This window comes from Gopherus flavomarginatus, chromosome 3 (assembly GCF_025201925.1).
Source record: "Gopherus flavomarginatus isolate rGopFla2 chromosome 3, rGopFla2.mat.asm, whole genome shotgun sequence".
Taxonomy (NCBI): Eukaryota; Metazoa; Chordata; order Testudines; family Testudinidae; genus Gopherus; species Gopherus flavomarginatus.
Genome location: NC_066619.1, coordinates 91,361,972 through 91,381,416, shown reverse-complemented (window position 1 = coordinate 91,381,416; position 19,445 = coordinate 91,361,972). Strand labels below are relative to the sequence as shown.

Genomic DNA, 19,445 nt, shown 5'->3' with positions numbered 1-19,445 from the left:
TTCACCTAGAAGATTGGCAGACAGATGGATGGCACCTTATTGTGCAATGATGTGAACAGTCAGAGTCCAAATTTTGTTGAACCTTTCCTCCAACAGCAGAAGTTTATTCCCCTTGTGACTACATCATACCTTGGTTTTTCTCCTGTCCTTCTACCCCAGTCATAGGTTTTCCAATGTTGGGCAAACATTATGGCTTGGTCAGTAGCCCTGGTGAGCTCTTCCATGGTATCTGGTTCCCCCAGGAGCCACAGACCAACAGATGTTCCATGATTTGTGTTCCACCACAGTCATAGACATCTGTGTTGTTGGAGTAGCCCCACTTTCACATATTGACTTTTGACCTGCCAACTCTTCTTTGGAGGGGGGTTAAATACCTCCAGTTTGACCAATCCTTTTCTGCATCTGCGAGAAGGCAATCAGCAAAGTCAGTATGCATTTGACATCCTCACTGAGAGTTTCGAAGCCTGTGCACCAGATGTCCGGTTGGGTAACCATCAGTGATCAAGATGGATTGGCTGATTATTTATGTAGGTGTTGAAAAGTAATGGTGAGTGCATGCTCATGGTAGGCCATTTTTCTGGTGCCGCCAATCAGCTCCACTTCCCACATAGCTCAGTGTAAAAACATCAGTTTTTAAGTGAGATTGTATCCGTCATATGAGGTGATCTTTCATCATGTTGTATTTTTTTGTGAAGAGCCTTCAGTGATTCACTGTGTTGTATGCTGCCAATAGGTCAATAAATATGGCCTGTTACCATATCCTTTTCAAAGCTATCTTTGATGTACTGTGGGAATGTTCAGCACTTGATTAGGTGCTTTTAAATGAGTGATGACAGTTTAAGATGAGATGCTCTTACAGCATGTAGAGGTGACATGTAGTGATATAGGCCTGAGGTTTTTCAGCTCTGTGGCATCCTTCCCTGGCTTCAGGAATGCCACTACCCATGCTTGTCACCAGATCTTGGGAAGTTTGTATGTGTCTGAACATGTATTAAACAATTTGAGTAACCAGTTCTTTGTTGCTGGTTCTAAGTATTTGTTTTGAACAGTGTGAATACCATCTAGACCAATGGCTTTGCTATTCTTGAGGACATTGATTTGGGAGTTTAATTTGGTCACTGTGTACTGTGCCCCCAAATTGTAAATTTTGCAGTGCTCTTGCTGCTTAATCAGTGTTTTGGATTATTTGTTTAGTACTGTGCCATTTTATAGAAGGTGGTGTACAATCTGATCTGCAGTAATATTGTAGTGTTTCTCTGCCTTCCTTGGGTCATTGTTAAGCTTCTGAATTGGTTATCCATGCTTTTTTTCTGCTGTTGGTCATGTCCACACTTTCCATGAGATTCTGCCATGACTTGTTTTAGTGCAGAGACCAGTTCTTCAAGAGCTATGACGGTATCCTCAGAAAATAAGTCTTCAAAATTCTGCTTGTATTTTGATCTGGTAACTTGGATGTTAGACCTGGCACTTAATTTGTTTTGCAGTCTCACAGAACACACTTCAAGACAACGTGCTGGAATTGGTTCAGTCTTTCTTACAACAGCATCAAGGCCATTGGTGAAGCTCTTCCATTCTGCTTTCTTAAAACTAAAGCACTAGCAGACTGGTACTGAGTTCAGTGTTAAAGGTGCATTGATCTGGAATCAGACGCAAACTAAGTTTGTTAAATGAACCAGTTACGTTGTTGCAAACAAATGCCATATCTCGGTTATAGCCGCGTTTCCCTTGGCTGCTGTTAAAAGAACTGGGGAGCTTGTGGTCATGAATTAAGTATGTGCATCTGCCCATGATTCAACCAGTTCATCATTTTCATCAGTTATGCTATAGCTTTATTTGACACTGTGACTTAAGGTCACCAATCACCCACATTTTGTCATGTGGACTAGTAAACTTGAATTATTTGTATGGCAGTTTGTAGACAGATGTGATAGAAATGCCACCAGTGTCTACAATCAGGTCTTCAAAGTAGCCAAATTTTAAGGCATCTACATAGAAAAGTGCTTAACTCCCAGAAGCTCTCATTGCTCTTAGGCCACTTCTGCTAAGGTGCCAAAGTTTAGACAACCATTTTTTTTAAATCTAAGCCTAAACTTTTAAGGACAGTGCACCAGAACATTATGGTCCTGGTAGAACAGGTGGTCTCCAGTTAGATTCAGAAGGCAGATAAAACAAAGATGGTCTCTTTCTTCCTATCGGCAGGGTTTTTGGGGGAAGAAAACAGCCTCAATAGAAATTGAAATGCCACTTCTATTAAGGATGCCACTTCAGCATCAGCTGCCAAATGACTTCTCCAAAATGGGAATACATTCTAATATATTTGCCCTTAGATTTAGTTTGCTCATCCTCTCCCTCTGGCTGGATTCCAACATCAACAGAAGCCATCATCTTTCTCTCCATTGTTTAAAACACTTCTGCTTCCTTGGCATGGTGTGGGGCGGGGCGGGGCACTGTGGTGACTGTCGCCAAAGCAGAGACCTTCCTTTGCTCTGGGGAAAGAGCTTATGCTGTTGAGCTCTAGGGCGTTGTGTGACTTTTTCTTGTGCTTTCTGGTGTTTGACTTTTTTACTTTTCTTTTGTCTATTACACAAGGGTTTTTTCTCAGCCCTTTCGGAATATCAGTTGCTTTTTTTTTAAGTTGGGGCTTCCATCTGGAACTTAACCTCAGGATGTTTCTAAGCCTTTGATACACAACTGAAGGAGTAATGTGTAGGTAGATCCTTGTAACACCCCAGATCCTTCCCTTGGGAATAAGCAGTCAAATAGCAGAACAGACATCCTGCCAAGTGGCTCACTTATTCATTCAATAAACATTTGAGAAGGGATCCTGGATTTTTTTTTCTTTAAGTGGATTGGACTAGGAGATTGGGGGAATTTTGGGATTTTGTCCAAAGAATCCTCGTTAAGAGTCTGTTACTGAAGAAGACCGACTTAGCTTCATTGTCTGGTGTGGGGAAGAGGACACAGCATGCTGTCCAGTTTGAGTCTGTTGCTAGTGTAATACCAAAAAGGTTGCTTAGGCTTGGAGCAGCCGTGGAGTTTCCCTTCTGCAGCTCTTGATATGATCTTTTTGCAGATGGAATGGCTCTTGGCCTTCAGCTTGCTTTGTTTTGCCTGCTCTACCATGATGTGGGTTGGAGCTACAGAAGAGAAGCTGCTCAGCAGGTGGCCCCAGTTAGGGGAACACAGGTCCGGTAAGTTTGGTCTATGGGTAGATTCTACTTGCTTCTTTCTCAAAATAGGATTTTAAAAGCTAGGATGCTAGAAGAAGCAGTAGCACTGAACTGCTACACTTTTTGTGCTACTGGAGGCAGAGAATGTAATGGGAGGGCAAAGGGACATGACCAGATTCAGAGCATCAACAAGTTTGAACTGCATCCAGTATTTGCAAGGAGAGGGGCACAGACTAATTGAATCAGGGTGAAATCAATTCAGAAACATTCTTTCAAGGATGCCACTTGAGCATCAGCTGCCAAATGACTTCTCCAAAACGGGAATACATTCAAATGTATTTGTCTGTAGATTTAGTTTGCTCATCCTCTCCCTCTGTTTGGAATTCAACACCAACAAAAGCCATCATCTTTACTTCACAATACATTTGAAAAATAGGCTGTTATTATTGCCTCCTCTTTTTGTAGTTGGAGTAATACATGCAGACATATTAAGTGATTTTTCTCAAGGAAAAAGAAGGAACCAGTCTGAGCTAGGATTAGCTGCATGCAGTTCTTGAGTCTCAGTCCTGAGTTCAGACCACTGCTCATTCTCTATTTTTAAATCACTCTAAACTAAAAAGTGACCTTAAATACATGTAAATGAAGTAGTTCAGAACTAGTTTTACTAATCTAATGCATGACTGTGTGAGGATAAGGTCAGGGTAACACAGGCAGGTATGCCATATGATGTACTAGGATCTGATTTGCTTCCATTTCCTCACACACGTATCTTCATTTTCTCTTTACCAAAATTTAAATACCTATAGTTTTGGGGAGACAGTAAGAATTCTGTATTTACAGTATCCAATAATATACAGCTGCAAGTGCTACAAAGCATTGATGTTAGTAATTTGAAATTCTCTTCTGACTGTATTGCTGCATTTGCCTTGGAGATAACTTTCCGCCACTGTCCTCAACAGCAGCAGCAGCAATAAAAAGGAAAAACCTGTGCTATTCTACTCTGTTGAAGTAATGTTACAGTTCCTGATTAATATGGCTGTACCATGAATTAAACAGCAACCATTTCTCTGACTGGCTAATGGTTATCACACAAGGCACAGAACCCTCTTGAGTTGATTCAAATTAGACTTACAATGATGGAAAATAATCTAAATTATTTAATTTAGTCAAATTCAAGCCATCACAAACAATGAAGCAGATTTCATGTTTTGTGAAAGGATAACTGATCTTTGGTTAATTTGTCTAACTGTAGGAGATGGTTAAGGGTATTTACTTTAAATTTCTTATAGGCTTCTCAGAGATGAAATCAGTCTCTTGATATGATTCAAAAATAATTAAATCATACAATTTAAGACTGATTACATAGTATTTACCATTTGTCAAAGCTGTTTAGTATTTTAGATGTCAACATGTGCCTTTGCATGTGATTAGAGTTTTTTTAAACAAACAAAAGTTTTTTTCCCCCAAAGGCCCCATATTTTAGAAAGTCAGACAGGCACTCAGATCATACAACATCCTTTTTCCTTATATTCTTCCTGGGTCTCTCTCATCATCGTAAAGACTTCTCTGCTATCAAAGACAATGATGAAGCATGTAGCTGGTGGTACGGGGGATCTTGCAAGTGGTATAATTTAAGGAATATATTATGTGGTTCTGTATATTATTTATATATTTATTTTGTGAAACAATATCATAGCCAATTCATGAACATCCCTTATCTGCCCTCATATGCTAGCTCCAATGCATAGACATGAAAGTTATGTGTTTGTACTGTATTAGGACTCCATCCTATGAATCATTTTGTGGGTCTTGTTCTTAATACTGAATGAAAATTATAAATGTACCATTGATAATCACAAAAACAGTTCAGTGGGCACTAACTGGGTCTCTTCCTTCCAGCCTCAGTTGAGGTGCCAAGGAACGAAGAGACAGAGACCAAACCGTACACCTAGAGTGCTCCCCTAAATGAGAAGAGAAGCATATTAGTTATGTAGTGTAGGAAAACGTGCAGTGTTACATCGCTTGCTGTATCTGTGCAATGGTGATCTCCAATTTGGTCAGTATGGTACTTTTTACAAGCACCAAAAGCAATCAGTTTTCTAAATCTGATTCTACCCATTAACCTGTGAATGAAAAGCTTAACACAATGCAGCATGCTGCCTTAAATTTTTAAAAACTGACAGAATTAGAATATTAATGGTCTCATTTTCAGAAACACTGAGCAATCCCAGCTTGCACTGAAAACTGGACCATAAGTGCTCTCATTAAATATACTTGGCAAAAGGAAAATACCACAACATTAACAATTTCTATTTTCTATCCAATAAAATGTGTAGGGAAACAAGGCGATTATAATGATTCCTTTATTATATATTTTCTTAATATATTTATATCTGGGCATGCACAATAATACTGCCACAATTGTGTCTAGTACAGCATTACAATGAAAAGGTATCTGATACCTGAATTTTTTTGATTTTGTAAGTGTTTACTGCTACTATTGCCTTATTTGAAATGAACACTGGTTCTTTTTGTTCAATTAGATTTGCACAATATTTCACATCCAAAACCCACCACATACAAATTGGCATAAATGGCAATCTTTAAAAAATTACATTGCATTCAAGGAAAGATATCAATGGTGATGGAAAAATATCAAGTTTGTGTTACAGTCTCTGTATCACACCAAGATGGGGAATACTGGAATTCATTATCTAGCAATGCAAACCATTCAGTTTTCAGAAACATAAAGTAAATATCACAATCAAAGTCAAATGCTTATGTTACTAAAACTCATCGTTATTTTGGAGGGAGGAAAAGGCATAGCCGCTTTCCTTATGAAGAATCTGTCATGATTGTATTAAAGCCATCATGTAATACCAAAAGTATGTTGCAAGAATATTGAGTCATAAAAACCAAGAAAATTTAGAATTAAGACTAGAATTCCATCTGTCATAACTAGCACCTAGATACTGAGCCAAGTACACTACAGTATATAAAACATGCTCTTGAAATTCTCATGCACAATGGATTCAAGGTTCAGTCAGCCTCTCAAAACCTAGATTGAAATGAAATATTGTTGTGTTTACATTTCAGATTTGTATTTACGTATCGGTTTATAACAAATACCCTGAATAAATATTTATTCAGTAATCAGTCATAACTTCTTTTGTCTCATCTTCCAGAACCACTAGTCCAAACAGAGCTTATACATATACATACACACACACACTTACTTGGGATGAGCATTAAGGATACTGCACTATTGAGACCATGGAGTTCTTTACATTTCATTAATACATTCCTAATGTGTTGAAATTCCTAACATGTTGAAATCTATATTATTACTAAAACAATGAGGAGTCCAGTGGCACCTTAAAGACTAACAGATTTATTTGGGCATAAGCATCCATGCATCTGAAGAAGTCGGTTTTTTACCCATGAAAGCTTATGCCCAAATAAATCTGTTAGTCTTTAAGGTGCCATCGGACTCTTGTTGTTTTTGTGGATACAGATTAACACGGTTGCCCTTCTGATACTATATTACTACCAAGTCAAGCTACACAGAGATGCTGATTAACTTGCTGTGTTAATACAGCAAGTTAATTTAAGCAAATTTATTACTTATGAAAGGTGCTAGAGTAAGAGTTCTGGAGACTGAAGGACAATTTATACACAGAACAGGTACAACACAATGGGAGCAATATGACCTTCCCTACACTGTCCTGTTAATACGTCTCAGTCCTGACCTAGAGGAATGACCTCTAGGTGGTATGAGGGGATAGAGAGTACCAGGTTCAGTGCCTGGTTTCTCTTGTTATTGCCAAAAGTGCCAGTTGTAATGGTCACTTTGCTGTCTAAACACCTGCTCACCAGGGAGTGGACTGAGCCTGTCTACTCATCCAATATAGGTCACAGAACAATTAAGATGGTCAGACCTTAAAAAGAAAAAACTTGGAGGAGAATGTATATAGGTGGTTCTATCATTCCCTTTCTTCTCTCAGCTGATCATTTAATTTTTTTTAAAAATTTAAGCATAAGAGCATACTATTTCAAGGGCAAATATGCCAACATTTCTCTCCTCTACCCCAATTTCAAAATCAAGATGGCACAGACTGTTGCTACCTACCTAAACTGGATTGGAACAGTGAGTTACTGGTAAAAGGTTTCACATTTCCACTGATCATCCCCTAAGCCATCTTGCTCTCTATGGTTTTTATTTCATGTACCAAATAAAAAGAAAAGAAAAAAAGAAATGAAACACATCAATTTCATTTGCACTGTTGACACTTAAAAATCTCTCTTTAGTTAGGGATCTGTTTAAGTATAGAAAGATATTGCTTGATGCTTTTAGATTTCCCCTTATGCTATACAAGCATTTTTCAAAAAATAAAGAGTCAGAATTGGGTCACATCAAGCAAGGATAATTAAACTTTTTGCTGTAGCAAATGTTCAGATTTATAAATATTTGGCAGCAACTTCAGCTTCACATTAAATCTTATTCTAAGCAAAAATGGAGCAGCAGAGGTAGAGGGGAGGTGCAAAAAGACTTTGTTCATTCCCAGAACATGAACAATCTGACTCACAGGAAGACACTAAACCAAAATGGATACCACCTTTCCCCTTAAAAACATGCCCAGAATGAACTGAACTCATTTTGACACTACAATAATTTGACAAGAACATTAAATAAGAAATATTTTTAACAATAGGTAGCAAAATATACAGACAGTATACACATTTAGCCAATTCTTGTCACTGAGTAAACTTGTTTCCAAAGCTAAATATTAACTGATTGTGGAGATGAACACCTCTCTCTTCACCTGAGATGCTGTGTTTCAGGGAAGGGCTTTATGCAAACATAAACAGCGTAGTAGGTGCAGGTGCAGTAGCCACCATAAAATGCTTCTGACTAGTGGACTAACAGCCATCTTGCAAGAATAAATTCTTCTTTTAAAAAAAGGTAATTTAGATCATTGTATATTTTAAATCATGGCTTCTGTAAAGCTATATAACCTCAGTGTATTAAAGGATCAAGAAACAAGCACAACAATTGATCAAATTTTCATTTTTAATTTAGTAACTGTAGAATGAAACGGTTTCAAAGCAAGCTCTCCATTACTTCAAACAATCAAACATTTAACATAATTCTGAAGAAAAACCTCAACCTCAATAAACACACAAATTAATAAAAAACCCTGTACATATGTATTTTTCAGGAAGAAACTCAAAGGTTTGTTAAGGAATTTTAATATTAATTTCTGTACCTGACACACTACAATTTATAATCCATTGGTTGGTGATTATAGGGGGTTAAGGACACAAAAAGCCATGCAACAATATTTGGTAGAAAATGAAATAGTAAAGCAATTGTTTGATATATTCAGTGCCAAATTAAGGCACTGAATTCCTTAAATAAAACAAATGCCAATATCATCATAAATCAGAAACACATTTATTGTCTTTCAGCTAAACTGGCTTCAATTACTTCTGTCTCTTTGAGCCATCCCTCTTGAAAGCCAGTTACTTCCCTCTTTCCTATCCACTAAAAACCAGGATATTCATTTTCTTCTTTGCGTCTACAAAGATGGCTCAAGGCAGGTGTGTCCTTGTCATTTCTGAGTCCGAAAGCCCCTCTTCCTGAACAGAGGGTTCATAATTGCCTGCATTATCAGCCAATTCAATGTCTTGCTCATCATTACTCTCTGCACTGTAGTCAACTTCTTCAAGGAAGCGAGGCTCATCTTCATCCAGAACATATGTAGTGGGGCTGTAGTAAGACAATACACAATAGGTTGCATTAATCGCTTGCAAAGATTTAAATTCTGCTACCGTCAGTTAGACAATCTACTTCCTGATCTTGAGCTAAATGAATAATTCAAAATGATACGCGTTTTAATGTAAGAAAATCAGGCTGATAGGAATAATTATCTTGAATAATACATATAAACTGTGAGCCAAAATGACACTTATAAAGCTGACAAATTAATATCATAGACACACACTACATAGGATACATATGTAAATTATAAAAAAAATTATACACAATTTTAAAAAAATCCATTTAAAAAAGTCATTGAACCGGAGTAAGTTAGTTTTTTAGGTGCTGTTATATTACATACACACTATGGATTAACTGTGATAGGGACTGAACAGATAAGAAAACACAGACCTTACCCTTACAAGCTTTCAACTTTAGTGTTTTAAATTATAAACTCATTTTCAGATTGTAAAATTATGTTTTAATTACAAAAAAAGTTATTAATTAATTTGAAAAATGTTACATAGAGTACTTTTGACTAGTTTGTAAATGAAAACTCAAGTACTCACAAAGCAGGGTGTTAAGCCTTCTTTTATATGCAAAATTATCAAGGTTTTATTTGCAAATTGCTAAACTTTCTCATACTTTGCATAGATTCCTTTTTAAAAGCCTCATCTTAAATCCTGCAGGTCACAGGCAGCAGTTAACTTTAAGAAGCTGGGTAAGTAACTATGGGATATTCTAAACAGTTTCTACAGTAATGTGCTAAACTAATTTCTTCCAAGATTCTAAAATGGTTATCTACCATTAGAGCAAACCCAAGAAGACTGAAAATATGCCTTTTCACTACCTGAAAGTTTCCTATTATGAGGAAAAAAAAAAAGTGAATTTTTCATACCCAGCTTTATTATTTTCCCTTGGGACACCGGATAAAGCTATTTGCTTAAAAGCACTAAATGTTCTAAATATTTCATAAAGTAAATAGCTCTGAGTTCAGAGGAGGTCCCAGAAAGGATCTGCAACTTATCCATTTTAATTCATAATCAAATCAAACAGATTCCCCATTAGGTTTGCCAAATGTTTCTACATTGGAGGAGCTGGAACTCAGGAATCTATAATAACCAGATACAACTCATAAAAACACAACAGGTGTGTTAGGAACACATAAGGTGCTCTGGGTTATTGTGTTAGAATCATTAAACAAAGCATTTCAAACAAAGTTATACATTTGAATTTTTACAAGTTTTTCTTGAGGTACAGTATAAGATCTCTTGACAGTAGCTCTGCATTTAATTTCATTACTGTTTCCACTCTAAAGCTCTTTTAGAGAGTAAGCAAAGGACCATTTTAATCTTCAATGGGCTGAAATTTGGTGCAAGTATTTTTCACTGAGCTTATTCTCTGTCCCTTCAAACCTCAAATAAAGTGTGCAACTGACAGCTAAGACTCACATGCTGGGAACATGACAAAAAATCTGGACTTCTTTTAGTTTAAAAAAAGGTTTTAATAGTACTGAAAATCAAAGGCCTAACAAATTAAATTTGCACACAAAAGAGAGACTTGGCTACTGGATATTACATTTATGCTTAAAAAATTTTCAGAATAAGGGTTAAGAACTTATTGTGCTTAATAAATATCACAAAAAGAAATGCAATACAAAACTAAATGTGTCCAGCAACTGTTATTTAATATTCTGGTAGCACCCACAGGTCCCAACTAGGGCCAAGGCTAATTATGCTAGATGTTGAACATACATACACCGCTACCCCGATATAACACCACCTGATATAACACGAATTTGGATATAACGTGGTAAAGCAGTGCTCAGGAGGGGGGCGGAGAGGCTGCGTGCTCCAGTGGATCAAAGCAAGTTCAATATAACAGGTTTCACCTATAACGCGGTAAGATTTTTTGGCTCCCAAGGACAGCATTATATTGAGGTAGAGGTGTATATTGGGGTGTCTGCCCTAATTAGTTTACATTCCAAAAAGACAAGCAATATATGAAGGGTTAAGGAGAAGGATACGATCAGGTACTTCGATTGGCACAAATAAACTTATAACGAGACTGTTATTCTAGTGCCTTTACATGAGGCTCACAAGGCACTTCACAAGCATTAATGAATTAAATCTTCAAGGTATCCTCATTTTACAGACAGGGAAACTGAGGTACAACATTGCACTGAACATCTGTGGAAGAGCCAGTAACAGAAGCCAGATCTCCTGACTCCCCACCCCATGATTTAACAACATGACTGTATTCCTTCCTCTAGAAAATCATAATTCACCAACACCTAGTTCATTTGAAGGAAAAAAGGTTGAAATTTTCATTCAACTCTTTGGAAAATTACTCCCTGCAAGAAACCACACTCAAAACACATCTCATCTCAACAAGTGTATAGACTATTCTGGGATATCTGCTTCGGATCACTCACAGATATTGATTTGCTAGGTTAAACATACAATGAGTTCCCACTGCAATTGCAGGATATTCTGTGTAATTCAATTTACAGGAAATGCAACCATTAATTCTCAACACTGCCCTCATTAACTCATAGTTGTAAGAACTGGAAGTTTAACAAAATTAATATTTGCAGTGCAAACAACATGTTTTTGTAGCCAGTGCTAGCATGAAATTAATGTATAAAAATGTATTACAATAGACATGTATAAAATTCTTTTGTTTAGCTGCATGTAATTTACGACAACAGTGAATGCAATGGAGTCTTCTGCAAGAGATACTCTCTCCAGAAGGTAAGTTTACTGTAGTTTAAAAAAAATTTGTTTACACATACACAGTCCAGAACATGTTGCAACTGTCTTGATGATTATGCAGAGAACTGGACATTTCAGCGAGACACCTTCACTTCTAGGAGCTTACATTCTGTTTACCAAGTGACAGACTATGTCCCAGTCTACATTCTGAATTCTGTGTTGCAATACACATACAAGACAGTGTAAGATATACAGAAAATTATTGCTATTTTAACTCAGTTTTTAGATCAACAACTAGCAAGTAGTAGTAAGAACAAGTCAATACTGCAGCTTTGTCTCAAAAGAGGCAACGGGAACATTTAGGTAAGCCAAGTTTTTATCTTGATATGATCATCTTTTTAAAATCCAAGGAACGAAGCAAAATAATATAGTGCACCACATTAGACATTTGCAATTGCCGATCTGCGCTCAAATCTCAGGTTAGAAATGTAAGAGTAGTTTAATCTTTAATGAATTTTTTACTAATCATAAAACTATCAATACAATAATTATTTTTCTCCACTCAGGAGAAGTCCAGTACTAGAAGAGTTAATTTACAGGTCAGGATTAGCAAAGCTACATGGAGAAGCTTGCCTAAGTATCTGCCCCTATTAAGCCTGGCTCTGAAATTATTTTCATTTTAACAAGTTTACCTGGCTCTCAGTGCACCCACTGTGCTACTATTGCCCATTCACATTCTACTGAAATCAATATATTAGGATGTGCTTATTTTGTCTACATGTTTCATTTCCTTCTGTACCCATCATAAAGGTATGCGAGGGTCTGGTACAGTTAACAGTCAACAGGCCATTCGATGGCTTTATTTCTGATGTAGTGAATTTATCATATCATCCTTTGATATTTGTTCTTCAAAATTCTTCTTAGCCCTCTTTAATCTGTATTTTAGAATGCACCTAACAACATTTAGACTCTACTCCACTGTTCTCGCTTGTGCTGAATTTCTACATTTTTGGTGACTCGAACACTTGAACCTTGCGGTTTAATCATTTTTGTTTTTTTAATATCATGACATATCTTGGGACTCAATGTTTTTAGCTACCTTCCATGCTGATTCTGTGGATTTTAATTTCCTAACTTTTCCCTTGAGTTGTTTCTAATTAAAATACTCAATAATCCCTCCTCCTCCATCAACTCTTGCTCTCCTTTTTAAAACAAAAAATTAATAATAAATTGGTTTATTATTATTAAGACTGGTGGATTGTCATGGATTCCACAATGTGTGTGCTTTCTTTAAAGTCACAGCCGTTCAAGTGACCCCTTTAAAATGTCTTTAGTATTCAGATATTTTATTTAAATTTAATTTTTACCCTTACAAGTATGAAGATAAACTTCTCAATGAAAACTAAAAATGTAACTGATGAGTGTTGCAGGACTCAGACTCCCAAACAAAAGTGCTTTTCAAAAGCATACCCTTCCTTTATACAAAAATGTGTTTAGAGATGACAGGAATACTAGAAAATCATGTAATTTTAAAAATGCATAAAACGCTTTTTCAAAACAAGACACTGTAATTTTTCTAATAATTATAGCAATATTTTATGTTATGTATTTTTCCAATTTGAATGAATGTTTTGGTACACTTCCCAATAAAAATACACCAATCTGTTTGAAAAAAAATTGTGATTTCCGCCCGCCCCAGCTAAAATGGCTATTTTTGCCACAACAAACTCATGATTTTTTGATTTTTCCAGTTTTGTTTTTTTCCTGATACAAAACAAGAGTCTCATTTTTCATTATTCAAATTCTTCAGTTGCAGGAGAAGTCAACCTTGAAGGAAGCAAAAGATTTTCTTTAACTGTTATTAAAACACACTTGCACCAGGATATTTACAGTGCTTTACAAGAAGAGATTGAGATAGTTTCTGCCCAATGACTTAAAGTTACACCAGCACATAGTATCAGTGAGAGACAGAAATATAACTGGCAAGGAACCAGTGACTGCTGCCAAAGGAATTCTGACAGGGAAGTAAAAGTGGGAGGAAAGAAGTCAGGGAGTAGTGCAAAGGAACCAGCTTTCTGTGTCCTCATTTCCTTAGAATTTACCCAGAGATCTCTGGATATCCAAGCTCTTGGAAGGCCATGCTCCTACAGTAGCTACAAAATATCCTCCCTTGGAGGCAGTATCACTCATGTAACTCAACTTACGTCTACTTATGGAGTTCCCTTGAGTAATTCTCCCTTTCTATGGTTTTTCCCATGTGAGAAGGAAAGATCTAAAGGACAAATTCGAAAAGCAATTAGGTGCCCAACTTCTATTCACAATCAAAAGGAGTCGGGTGCCATCAATCTTCCCACAAAGTGAGATAGGGATGTAGCATTTATAGCTCTCATCTCATTTCTAGAGCTTGTCTCCTCCTTGCCATTTCCCAAAATTTCCTCTTTGTTAACTCTAATGAGAAAGTAATATGAGAAATCCTAAAGCTCAATCTGTCTGCTATAATTAAACCAAATCTATAAACTGAAAACACTGGATAACCTAGAACAGTGGTTCTCAACTTTTCCAGACTACTGTACCTCTTTCAGGAGTTACATTTGTCTTGCATACTCCCAAGTTTCACCTCACTTAAAAATACTTACTTACAAAATCAGACAAAAATACAAAAGTATCACAGTATACTATAACTGAACAATTGCTTACTTTTTCACTGGAATATAAATATTGTACTTACATTTCAGTGTATACTATATAGAGCAGTATAAACAAGTCATTGTCTGTATGAAATTTTTGTTTGTAGTGACTTTGCTAGTACTTTTTATATAGTCTGTTGTAAAACACAGCAAATATCTAGATGAGTTGATGTACCTCCTGGAAGACCTCTGCAAACCCTTGGTTGAGAACCACTAACCCAGACCATACGGAGTGAGTCTTATAGAACTGAACAAGGCACCAGAAATTCTGAACAAGGTCAAGTCATCAGGCAAAGACAGATAATGCGAATAAATTCCACTAGTTATGACCAGAGTCATATGTTTTTGTTTCATTGCATTCATAGAGCCTATCAACAACTAGCATCACAACCATATTTCTTACTACAGGACCATTATTACATGTAGTCTAATGGTTTCTTTTTGGGGAAACTGGGGGAAAAATACCGGAAAAAGTTCAAAATAATTAAAGGAAAATAAATTATGTAAGTGTTTAATTCATTGCCTAAAATGTTAAAGTGCATTACCAGAGGGAAACAAATCTAGTTATTGCTTTCTTTTTTGTAAATCAAACATACTGCTGACTCAGTTGAAAATGCTTTGGTTAACTTAAGGTAAGTACATCCAGATGTAATGAAATACTGAAAAGTACTTTAAAATGTTGGCCTGTCCTCTTTCTCCCAAGTTAAGGAAAAGGAGGCCTTGTGTAATTACCTATACTATTTGTTTCATTAATTACACTGCTTCTGAATGCATATATCTTATCTTTGAAAAAGGAGATTTTTTTGTAGTCTCAGACATATTATTACATCAGCAACTTCAGAAAAGTATGTACAGTAACTGTTATGTTATTTACCACAAATATTCCAACTGGGACACTATGGCCTTGGACTATTTCCCAGGCACTGTGGGAAGACGAATTTATCTTGAACAGAAAGGTTTCTGAAGCTATAAGATGAACATTATTTCTTAGGACAACAGCAGCATGGTTCTTATATAGACAAGGGAAGTAATTCCACAACCTGCCTTTCAGAGGTAAATGATTTTGTCCTGTATTACTTGTCATTTGATTAATCTTGTCCTTTGATGATACTCAAATGGAGGAGTCCAACATGCCTACCTACAGAATGCCACTAGGACTTGTATCCATGTTTCCATAATGCTTGATTGTAGGTCTCCAATCAACTATTCTGAGAAACTCCAATGCAGCTGAAGCCACCATAACTTTGTGATTATTATTATTATACTTACATTACAGTAGCATTTAGAGATCAGGGTCCATTGTCCCAGGAACAGTACAAATAACAGAACAAATAAAGAGGCAGTCCTGCCCCAAAGAGAATTCTGTTTTACCTTTCACCAGAAATGTAAAAATGTCCCAGATCAATGTATGAAATTCCTGGTTGAGTTCCTGGTTGTCTGGATATCAGAAGCTAAGAGAGAATTCATGCTGAACTACACGTCTCTTTGAATGATTAGCTGTTGACTATCAGTGTTCGTCGTCTGGATGAAGGAGCCCCTGCTTCAAGGGATCTGGTCTTTTCTGTAGGTCCAGTATAGGTTCCTTGGCTGTATAGGAAATCCTGCCTTTTGGGCAGCAGAGAATTAAGAGGACTTCAGCTCTCTCTGGTTTCCTCTTTTCTGTATCCTTTATGTGAATTGTCTTGAAAACAAATTCTTTTCTGCCCAGTGCATTACTTCCATTGCCAGATAGAAGCTTCAACCTCTGCTTACTTTCTGATTTTGGAAGAGATACAATATACATGCCTCAGTCATAAACCAACCTCTAATGGGAGGTATGAGAATGCTTCCCTGTGAGCACTGTAATAGCCCACTATTTGGCTTCTTATACCTTCTTCTGACATAGATGGTACTGGCCAGCATCACAGGCAGGATACTAACTAATTGGATCACTGGTTCGATCCCATATGGTCATGTCAGAGAGAGAGAGTGTTTTGTTCAGACACACACCACTGTCAATCCTTTGTCCTCAGCAGAAGCTTCCATAGATGTATTTTGAGAAACCCACTCACAGGATGAAACCAGCAATCCTGCCCACTGGAGATAATTGGCTATGGATGAGCATTGCCAGGAAATGACTGATGCAAGGACGTTTTGGATCTATGCAAATCATCATGATGATAAAATTACAGTTTGAACCACCCTTGTTTTGACCCCTAGATGAGCAATTCATTGGGCTCAAAGCTCTTCAGGATTTTAAATAACTGGTAGTTATTAATCCTTTTAAGCAGCTGTCCAGTTGTTACCCGGGGTTCTTTCAACCCAAAGCTCTTGCTAACTTTTACTCTGTGCGAGGTGGTGTCAGGAAATAAATCAGGGGAGACACGGCCATCTGACCGATAGATGCCTGGCACAAACAGGACAACACAAGAGTGCTTTCACTTAAAGCTACACTTTATTTAGTCTCAAGCACTTACACACATCTGCAACAGGTTAGTAAAACATCCCCAACCCATGATAATTACCAAAGCTGAGTGTGGCTCTCGAGTGACACAGTGGCCAAATCTTCCATCTGCCGGTTGGGACTGCAAGATGTATTCAGAGGGAGAGTCCAAACAAGTCCAAGTACCTCAAACTTTTCCCCCTTAATAGAATGAGCTGCCCCTTAAAGAAAACTTGGTAAGTAAGCAGTTTCAATGGTCAAGCAAGAGGTTCCTTCTGATTATTGATTAACCAGGTGCGGGTTTTTTCCAGAGTTTCCAGCCTTGAGGCCCCAACAGACATTCTTGGGGCATATCATGCTCTTCTAAAATGCATGTATCAGCGACTTCAACATAATTCTTATCAGGAAGGACGTGGGTAAAACTACCCTTTCCATGGCACCCAAAATCCCCTCCCCTCCCACCTTGGTTAAGCCAACCCTGCTGACTAGGCTGCTTTTAGTAATAAGCCACAGTGGTTTCAGCTACTTTACTGGTTTGCCAAAATATCTCCATACAGTTACAAATGTTCTTTCCCCCTCGGGGCAGGGCACTAATTCGTATGTTGTCTATGCATGTATAATTTGTAACCTGTGCCTTGCTGTGACTACTACTAGCCATGTCTGAAGACTTTGGGTGTGGAGAGTAGATCAGAAAGAAGGGATTTTGAGCTCTCACAAACGAATGCTCGTTTCATCATTGTCACACTGAGAATTTTGTTGGTTTGGTAGAAAACGTAATTAGGTTTCCTTGGAAGCTTCTGCTCCAGATTTTTACCTCTGCTAAAGTAACAGTTCCTTCTTGGATACCCGGGCGCTTTATAGTGACTAATGGATTTTTATGCTGGCTTTCATAGAGGCCTCAACCCTCATTGTTATTTCAGCTCTAATTTCTCTACTGTTCCTCCACACAGCTTCTCACTTTATGCTTATATGCGCAAGATATCAGAGGTGGTGTCTCTACAAAATCATGCATCAAATGATGTTTGAAAGGAAAGATATATTATTAATATTAATGAATTCCTGGCAAGCCACTGGCATCCTGTCCTGGAAAAGTCCTGCACAGAAAGTTTGCTAGGGTGAGTGGGGAGGTGTGAAGTGTTTGGTGCATGTGTGGTACTTCCCCTGGCTGTTTATACTCAACCAAGGAAGGGTATTGGTACAAATATGTTATCTGTAGAAGTAAGTTGCTAGATATCTCTAAGAACCTGAAAGGTTGCCTGCCTGATCCCACAGGCTAACTAGCACCCAAATAAGTACTTTAAGAGCAACCTAGTTCCACTCGGGCCTTTACTCAGGAGCCATTTTGAACATGGGAATGGATTTCTCAGTTACTCTTCTGTAATCTCATAATGGTGTCGCTTCATGGGGACTGGAATCCTCACATATCTCTGCTCTAGTCAGAAACTGCCTAAAGTTCTCCGTATGCTTTAATGTGCACTCAAAGCCTGTGGAGTAGGGAAGGGGTGGAGAGACAGGGAGACCCATTCCCACCTTTCCTGTACTGGAGGTGTGGCTCCTCAGGGGAGGGGAGGGGACCTGAGCTGCCAGTCCAACTCAGAGCCCTGTGCGCTGGCAGTGCAAGGTTGGCTGGCTATGTAATTCACCCTGTGTAGAGCCGGTGAATGTCACTGCACATAGGGAATGCTGCTTCGACTCAGTGTAGTGCTTGCAGGGCAGTTCACATTGCCCGAGGGAGGCAGAGAACTCAAAGAGGGAAGGTGCTGAAGTGGCATATCTGACTGACTGAAACGTCTGTGCTACCAAATACCCAACCTAGAAGAGGAATGATTGATTATAGGTCGCTAGTGCATAAAAATGCAAATTAAAGTTAGAATACAAAATTGTTGGGAGAAATTGAATTGCCAACTTTTTCTACCAACAGCAGCAGAAAATCTGCAGGGCCTAGGATGAAGGGTGGAACTTACTCCTGAAGCCTTCAGAATGACACTGGACATCCTCCCAATTCCATAGGCGGGTCATTAATGCATGAGTAATGAATGAGAAAAGCTGTACAGTAGAAATGAAACTGTTCCACTAATGCCTGATTTGAGATGTCACCAATGGCTTCTTGCAAAAGAGTGGAAAGATTTTAGGACTATGCTGTTTATGTGCAAGGATTAGGTCAAAATACCCCCTCATAAAAAGGGGCCCCATTTGGTTTTATGCCTTTATTCAGTGATGCGACATATTATGTTACTTAAACAGTAATCAACGGTTTGAAAGTTTTTTGGTTTTTTTTAATCAGAGAGCTATTCCCTGTATCTATGGGGATCTGATTCTGCTCCTACTGCTTTTAACGGAAACTTTGCCATTGAAATCAATGGAACAGGAACAGATTCAAAGCTATACACTGGTAGAACTGGTTATGACAAACATGCAGAAGCCTTTAAAAAATGCACACAAACATTAATTAGCTTCAATGCAGCATTAAGACAGAAACAAGTTGTCAAAAGCCAGTCTATTCCACAAGTTAAAGGATGTTCCCACACATTTTATATGACACACACAGGTTTATATGTGAAATAGTATATTTTGCCGTTTTAAATACAATATGACTAAGTGAACATAATGGAAGCAACTTAACATTTAGAATTGCCTGACTTGAGTGCTAATGTTATATTAAGACATTTAATTTCCCATGACTTTTAAAGA

General features: G+C 37.6%; 1 protein-coding gene across 7 annotated transcripts in view; it reads right to left on the bottom strand.

Annotated features, from left to right (window-relative positions):
- Nucleotides 1-5,654: 5,654 nt before the first annotated feature.
- Nucleotides 5,655-19,445, bottom strand: part of AGTPBP1 (ATP/GTP binding carboxypeptidase 1) — a 177,448-nt gene continuing 163,657 nt past the window's right edge. For all 7 annotated transcript variants that reach the window (XM_050945606.1, XM_050945609.1, XM_050945605.1 and 4 more), the window contains one exon: nucleotides 5,655-8,940. In XM_050945606.1, the coding sequence (XP_050801563.1) occupies nucleotides 8,763-8,940 (178 nt within the window). In that variant the 3' untranslated portion in view covers nucleotides 5,655-8,762. The remainder of the gene's footprint in view (nucleotides 8,941-19,445) is intronic.